This window comes from Thamnophis sirtalis, unplaced genomic scaffold, assembly GCF_051295495.1.
Source record: "Thamnophis sirtalis isolate CommonGarterSnake01/CBP01778 unplaced genomic scaffold, rThaSir2_p1.2 scaffold_2, whole genome shotgun sequence".
Lineage (NCBI taxonomy): Eukaryota > Metazoa > Chordata > Lepidosauria > Squamata > Natricidae > Thamnophis > Thamnophis sirtalis.
The window spans coordinates 55,062,762-55,070,942 of NW_028261382.1; the positions used below are offsets into that span (position 1 = coordinate 55,062,762).

At 41.7% G+C, this 8,181-nt stretch overlaps 1 protein-coding gene across 1 annotated transcript in view; it reads right to left on the minus strand.

The window, feature by feature from the left end:
- Window positions 1–7,974, minus strand: part of CIT (citron rho-interacting serine/threonine kinase) — a 136,661-nt gene extending 128,687 nt beyond the window's left edge. The window contains 4 exon segments of the mRNA XM_087705637.1: window positions 3,196–3,294; window positions 5,181–5,356; window positions 6,095–6,236; window positions 7,879–7,974. Coding sequence (XP_087561763.1) covers window positions 3,196–3,294; window positions 5,181–5,356; window positions 6,095–6,236; window positions 7,879–7,974 — 513 coding nt within the window.
- Window positions 7,975–8,181: the final 207 nt, after the last annotated feature.

Here is an 8,181-nt window from a genome sequence, read left to right on the forward strand (position 1 = left end):
GAGTAAGGGAGGGGAAGGGAGAGGGAGTAAGGGAGGGGAAGGAAGAGGAGGAGAGAGGGGAAGGAAGAGGAGGAGAGGAGTGGGGAAAGAGACGGGAAGAAGAAAAGAGGAAGGAGAGGAGGAAAGAAGAAGGCAGAGAAGGGAAGTTGAGAAGATGGAAGGAGCAAGGTTGTTGCAAAATAAGATTTCTTGCACGGGGTGGCAAGAAAGTGACCCAAACTATATTCTATATATGTGTGTAAAAATGAGCATAAAGACTAATGATGAACAGACAAATGTTAAATAGCAATTATAAGAATGTAAATCTATGAATTAATTCGAAAGGAAAGAATAAAAAAACTTAAAAAAAAAAAACATTAGGACACTTTGGCAACTGGTTCATATTTATGACGGTGGCAGCGCCCCAGAGTCATTTTCCCAATCTTCCGACAAGCCCAGTCAAGAGGGAAGCCTGATTCACTCCCCAACCCTGTGACTCACTTAACAACCACTGGGACACACTTAACAACCGTGAAAGTCGTAAAATGAGGCAAACTCGCTTAACCAACGCCCCCCCTTAGCAACACGAATTGGGGACGAGCGTTACACCTGGTCCTTTTAAAGTGCTGTTTGACTCAATGCTATCGGGATGTCGTCGTTAAATCTAAACAAGGCCCTTCATTGGGCACAGGAGAAACGCTGCAGGTATCACCAACACAGGCCTGAAAGGTTTCAAATAGCCCCTTTTTCCAAAAAAATATAAAATAAAACTAGCACGTAAAAAGATTTAAAGGTGGACACATTTGAAATATGCAGATGATCTGTTCTTCATGCTCCGTAAACTCTCACCTTCCGTTTTAATAGCTATCCTAATTTCCCCTGTTAAAAACTGCAGCACAAAACTGAACTCGGTTTAACATGCTGTGAGGACCAAGAAATATAGCCTATTGATCTATTGGATTCAATCAATCCTAAGGATAAGAGAAGGGTCTAGAATAAAGAGATATAAACCAAGAGTTTTCAGCTAGGATGACTTCAAAATTTACCAGGAATATTTGTAATCCTGCTGAACCGTTGCTAACTGCGAAATAAGAGATAGCTAGATAGCTAGATAGCTAGATAGCTAGATAGCTAGATAGCTAGATAGATAGACAGACAGATATAGATAGATAGATAAATAGATGGATGACATAGATAGATAGATAGATAGATAGATAGATAGATAGATAGATAGATAGATAGATAGATAGATAAATAGATAGACAGATAGATAGATAAATAGATAGATAGATAGGATGGATAGATAGATAGATAGATAGATAGATAGATAGATAGATAGATAGATAGACAGACAGACAGATATAGATAGATAGATAAATAGATGGATGACATAGATAGATAGATAGATAGATAGATAGATAGATAGATAGATAGATAGATAGATAAATAGATAGATAGATAAATAGATAGATAGGATGGATGGATAGATAGATAGATAGATAGATAGATAGATAGATAGATAGATAGATAGATAGATAGATAGATAGATAGATAGATAGATAGATGACATAGATAGATGGATAACATAGATAGATGGATAACATAGAGATAGATAGATAGATAGATAGATGATAGATTTTATATATATATAAATATGTTGTATTTGTGCTGATAAATAAATAAAGGGAGACTAGTATAGATCTATTTCAAGCTATTTAGCTCTCATCAGCTAGCCATACCCTTATTGGGAATCGAACCTGTGCTGTACTGCATCTTAGGCAGATGTGTTAACCACTAAGCCACAGTGTTCGACTCCTTATCAGCCAAGCCAGGGTGAAAGGTATCTATTTAGAGTTATATGTATATATATACATACATACATACATGTATATGTATATATATATATTAGATTTTTACAACCCCTGGTAAGCCCCAATTATGGGAGGAACCTAACTGCTTCCATCATCTGTCAATCGGCTCGTCAGAAGAGTATGTATGTATATGTATGTATGTATGTGTATGTATGTATGTGTGTATATATATATATATATATATATATATATATATATATATATATATATATATATATATATATATATATACACACACATATACACACACACACACAGATACATACATATACATACATACATACATACATACATACATACATACATAGAGATAGATAGATGATATAGATAGAAACATACACACACACACACACATATATTGCAAAATAGCACTTGTAGGGATTTGTTTAAAACAGGAAGAGTGAAACTGTTGGAAATGAGGAATTGAAAGTAAGGTACACAGGTGTTCAGCGATAGTGACAGTTAGTGAAGTTGTGAATCATGTATGTGGTTAGAGGAACAGTATAAAGGATAGGACTCAAGATCAGCTCGGGGCACTTTGATTTATAGCAGTTCCTTGTAGGACTTGCTATATCTCATTGGCCCATTGCAATATTATTATTTCTTTTACATCTATTCATTTCTAAGGGTCTAAATTATTAGAAACAATAAGCCTCCGATCTTAAAAGTAAGAAAGATTGCTTGTGTTTTTGTTGCCTTTGTGGCCCGGCAAGAGCCATTGGAGCTGCCACCAGACTCCGACAGTGAGGGGCCTTATGAGTCGGCCCTGGAGGATGTGGGGGACCCTGGACAGGGTTTCGACTCCAAGCAGAGCGCAGAGACTGGTTGGCCACCGACTCTGAGCAAGGCGCCTGAGCCTTGGATCAGTGGGGAGGAGACAAGGGAGAGTGATCCAGAAACCACCTGTGAGTTGTTCCGGGATGCACGCCGTCGTGTCAAGAACAATTACGTAATTACAGGAGGTAATTACACTCAGCTGATGCTCATTAAGATCCTCTCCAGATTATAAAAGAGACTGCTTGTGCCACGCCCTTCTTGCAGAAGTCAACGTTAGGGCCTAACGAGAAACGAACTTGGCAGGCTGGATTGCTGCCAGAGTTTGCTTGCATTGCTGCCAAGGTTTGTAGGACTTGCTGCCAGAGTGCTTATCTCTTTGTTGATTTGGCTTCCAGCCAACGAGAGTCTGGACTTATTAAAAAACATTCTCATTTACGTTTGTCTCGGCTTTTGTTCCTGGACGGAGGAGGGGGGTGAGAACAGTTTCCTATTGGAATTTTCTTACCAACGACAGACCTAAATCCTACAAAGCGAAAAAATGAATTTGCAAACCCTACATAACACTTACCAAGTAGAGATTCTTTTTATCCTGGAACGCATAGTGAAGGCGTGGAATCCAGGGGCTGCCATTCTGGCATAGTATATTTCTCTCTTCCTCAAAGGATACCTTTTAAAAAAGGGGGATTTTTTTTAAAAAAAATAACAAAATCATTAAATTCATGAAAGGGACCGGGGGAGGGTGGGTGGGGACATGGATATAATTTTGAATTTTGCCGCTGCAAAAGAAATGTGTTGTGGCCCTCCAGACTCAGATAGTGAAAAGGTTGTGGGGGAACCTGGGCCAGTCCTGGAGTCCGGGGAAGGCCCTGATGAGGGCTCTGTGTCGGAGGCAGAGAGGAGGACAGGGCTGTCTGACAGTTATCAGCTGCCTTCAGAGTCAGACATCAGTGAGGCAGAAGAACAGCTGGAGCCTGTTCCCAGTGTGTGCAAGAGCAGAGCTGCCAGGAGAAGGGAATAGCTAAGCAACAAGGTTGACCTGGGAATAAAGCCACAGGTGGATGGTGAATGTCCCCTCCCAGAGGAAATAAAAGAGGAGAGAAAGGAGAGTGGAGTTTGCAGGAGACAATTAGTCCATTCCTGCATTCTTGCCAAGTATTGTGGCATCTGAAAGATCTCGGCCTCTGCAAGCCTGATAAAGGTTGGTAATTGTGAACTCTCTTGAAAGACTCTGGGAGAGGAAAGACGAACAGTTGGAGCCTGTCCCCTAAACAGGAGGGGTCAACTTGGGAGTAAGACCACAGATGGACGGTGAATGGCCCCTCCCAGAGGAAAGAAAAGACGAGCGAAAGGGGAGTGGAGTTTGCAGGAGACAATTAATTAATTAATTAATTAGTATGAAGATTGATGTTCATGACTCCCAGAAACCCCTTGCCAAATATTCCCTTGTACAGCGTGGCATTTGGAAGATATCGGCCTGGCAGCTCTCCAAGCCTGATAAGGTCTGTGGCTGTCAATTCACCCTTGAAAGACTGTTTGCCAGGACTTTGCTGGATGTGAATGTGAGGAATTCCCGTGAGCTTAATAAAAAAGGGGTTTTGTCGGGACAAGGAGTCTGCTTCGTGACTTGGGGAAGCCTCGGTCAGAACAAGTCATGCAGAAAATCCAAGCTATTTTTTTTTAATCTAAAGCTAATATTCCATTTAAGGAACTGTCAATTTTCCAACTTTTTAAAAAACAGGTTTTTAGGCCCCTGCGAAAACAAGAGGTAAACATTTGAGAGTTTGCGACTAACATGGCCAGATATACACTCCTTGGTCTTAACGTAAGGGGTTTGTCCCTTTTGGAAGGGTTTGGTACATCAAGACACATAACAGAGGAGGCTTGGGCTGCAATGACACAACACAACTTTTCCTAGAGTGTCGCAGCTTATCCCGCCCCCCCTCTATCCCCCCTTCTGTCCTAGAAGGACAGAATAGAAGATTTTATATCGAGCCCGTCTGTATTTCTAACAGGTACCCTAAGACAGGAGTCAGCAACTCCGGAGCCGCATGTGGCTTTTTCCTCCCTCTGCTGCGGCTCCCTGTCGCCGATCGGCTCCACAGTTGATAGGGCTTTCGGTTAGGACAGGGAGAGGAAAAAGGATGCCGTGCTAAGAGGAGACTCTATGGTGGGGGGAACTGGAATTCCAGTAGGGAGAGGAAAAAGGACGCCGTGCTAGGAAGAGACTCTATGGTGGGGGAACTGGAATTCAGGCAGGAGAGGAAAAAGGATGCCGCGTTAGGAGCAGACTCTATGGTGGGGAACTGGAATTCCAGTAGGGAGAGGAAAAGGACGCCATGCTAGGAGGAGACTCTATGGTGGGGGGAACCAGAATTCCAGTGGGCTCCAGAATTGAACGGGGGGCTTCCGGTTAGGACCTTTGTGGCTTTTTGGAATGTTTAAGGTTGCAGACCCCTGCCCTAGGGAGAGGCCAAGAGTCGGATTTGCAAATTTCCTGCAAACTGCCGTTAAACCTCTGTGGTTAATAAATCCTCCCACCGAACGGCGGCGTACCTGCTCTTTTGCCAAGAGTGCCTCCTTGCTCATCACCTTCATGGCGAAAATGTCGCCGGTTGCCTTTTCTTTCACCACCTGGACTTCGGCAAAACGACCACATCCTATCCGATTCCGGATTTCAAAATCTTTCAGGCTGGGTTGAAGTTCCCGGAACTCTGTTATTGATTCTGAATCTGCAGAAGATCGGAAAGGCAGGGGAATGGAGGGGAGGGAGGGGAGGAGGAGAGCAAGCTGTCACATAAGTTGTTTCTCGGCTTTTGACAGATGTGTCATTCTGTCATTCCCAGAATTCCCCAGCCAGCAGAGGCTGAGAAAGACTGCAATCGGTGCCTGGCTTGAATTTTACCGAATCAATTCTGTTTTCATCCATAATATCCTGCTTTTATATCCTCTATGTCAGGGGTCCCAGAACTTGGCAAGAAGTCTCAGAGAGTCATGAACCAATTAAGCGAACTAATTGTCTCCTGCAGACTCCACTCCCCTTTCGCTCCAATTTTATTTCCCCTGGGAGGGGGCCATTCATCATCCATCTTTGGCCTTACTCCCAAGTCGACCCCTGTTCCTTAGCTCTTCCCTTCCTCTGGCAGCTCTGCGCATGCACACACTGGGAACAGGCTCCAGCTGTTCTTCTGCCTCACTGATGTCTGACTCTGAAGGCAGCTGATAACTGGGCATATGTCTCTGGCCCCCTCTCTGCCTCCGACATCCTCATCAGAGCCTTCCCCAGACTCCAGGACTGGCCCATGTTCCTCCCCAACCCTCCCCACTGGCCGCTGGAAGGCCACAAGAAAACCAGATGTGAATAGATGGTTATTAGGCCGATGTTTCTGTCTTGGAGAACGAAGCCCGCTCAAAATTTCTTAAGAGAAAAATTGCGTTTGGAAGCCCTAAGAGGAAGTGAGCAAACATACGTTTTTTTAAAAATATGCCCGCGTGTTTGGTTTCCATCCGCAGAGGGCTTCTGCCTTCCTCGTACAGCACCATAAGGGAGTCCAGAATGCCTTCTCTTGAGAATGGAGACATCTGCTGTTGTGCCAGAGACGGGAACTTCCCCTGAAAACAAAGACAGCTCTCAGTGAAACAAGAACAGAAGACTCATATTTATACACAATTCATCAGCGGTCCTATTTTAGGAACCTGTTATAGAAGAGAAGAGAATAGAGAACAGAACCGAATAGAGAATAGAACAGAACAGAATAGAATACAGCAGAGAATAGAATAGAACAGAATAGAGAATAGAATAGAGAATAGAATAGAGAATAGAATAGAGAATAGAATAGAACAGAATAGAGAATAGAATAGAATAGAATGGAGAATAGAAAAGAGAATAGAGAATAGAATAGAATAGAGAATAGAATAGAATGGAGAATGGAGAATAGAGAATAGAAAATAGAATAGGATAGAGAATAGAATAGAATAGAATGGAGAATAGAAAAGAGAATAGAGAATAGAATAGAATAGAGAATAGAATGGAGAATAGAAAATAGAATAGGATAGAGAATAGAATGGAGAATAGAAAAGAGAACAGAATAGGATAGAGAATAGAATAGCGAATAGAAAAGAGAATAGAATATAATAGGGAATAGAAAATAGAAAATAGAATAGGATAGAGAATAGAATAGAATAGAGAATAGAAAAGAGAATAGGAGAGAATAGAATAGAGAATAGAATAGGACAGAGAATAGAATAAGACAGAGAATAGAATAGAATAAGAATGAATAGGGTAGGGTAGGGTAGGTAGAGTAGAGTAGAGTAGAATAGAATAGAACAGAATTCTTTACTGACGGAATTTATCTTTGGTGCATAGGCTCTCAGTATACATAAGGAGAATAAAATACATTCATCAAGAATTAAAAATATACATTCATCAATATTAGAAAGATTAATGATAGTCAAAGTTACTAATAAGCTACCAAATTGTATTAGGAAACAAATTAAAACAATATAGATTGAAAGATAGAAGCAACATGGTTACAGTCATAAGTGGGGAGAGAGAGATACTAGGAAGGAAGAGAAGAAGAATAGTAATACATTCTTTGTAAATTATTGACAACGTTGTGGGAATTAGTTGTTTAGCAGAGTGATGGCATTCAGTAAAAACTGTCCTTGTGTCTAGTTGTTCTGGTGTGCAGTGCTCTATAGCCTCGTTTTGAGGGTAGGAGTTGAAACAATTGATGTCCAGGATGCGAGGGGTCTGTAGATACTTTCACAGCCCTCTTTTTGACTCGTGCAGAGCGCAGGTCCTCAATGGAAGGCAGGTTGGCAGCCATTGTTTCTTTCTGCCGTTCTGATTCTCCTCCGAAGTCTCCGTCTGTCTTGTTGGGTTGCAGAGCCAAAACCAGGCAGTGATGGAGGTGCAGATGAGGGACTCAATCCTTCCTCTGTAGAACAGAATCAGCAGCTCCTTGGGAAGTTTGAGCTTCCTGAGTTGGCGCAGAAAGAACATTCTCGGTTGTGTTTTTCTCATGACGTTTTTGTTGTTAGGTATCCATACCAGTGATACATACCAGTGATCATAGGTCAAAATCCATAGGTTAAAAAAAAAAAAAAGGAACTGTGTTCAGCCTAGAAGTTGGAAAGATGTTCCTGACCGTGTTAACTTGTCAGCCAACGGAACAGCCCGCCACATGAATGCGGTGCGTTGGGCTCAAACAGGGCAGATCGAATGGGGAAACAAATTCACAAGCTAAGTTACCTGGAGAAGAAGGTTAAGTCGAGAAGCCCGGCTGGCGATAGAGTCCATTGTGCCCAGTTCTGCTGGATGGGGGGTTGCGTATTTAAATTTTAGCATCCTTATCAGCACAAAAAAACAGCTCCACTGAGATAGAACCTGTAGTAAAAAAATTTCTATTAGAAGGATTAACAACACACAAAAAAAGATGTTAAGATGTTTGGCTCTTTTAGTTCTGGAAATCTTATTATGTTCTGCTTTTCATCATATTTTTTTAAAGTAATCTTTATTGGTTATACATATTTTTTAAGAGTAAAACATACAAAT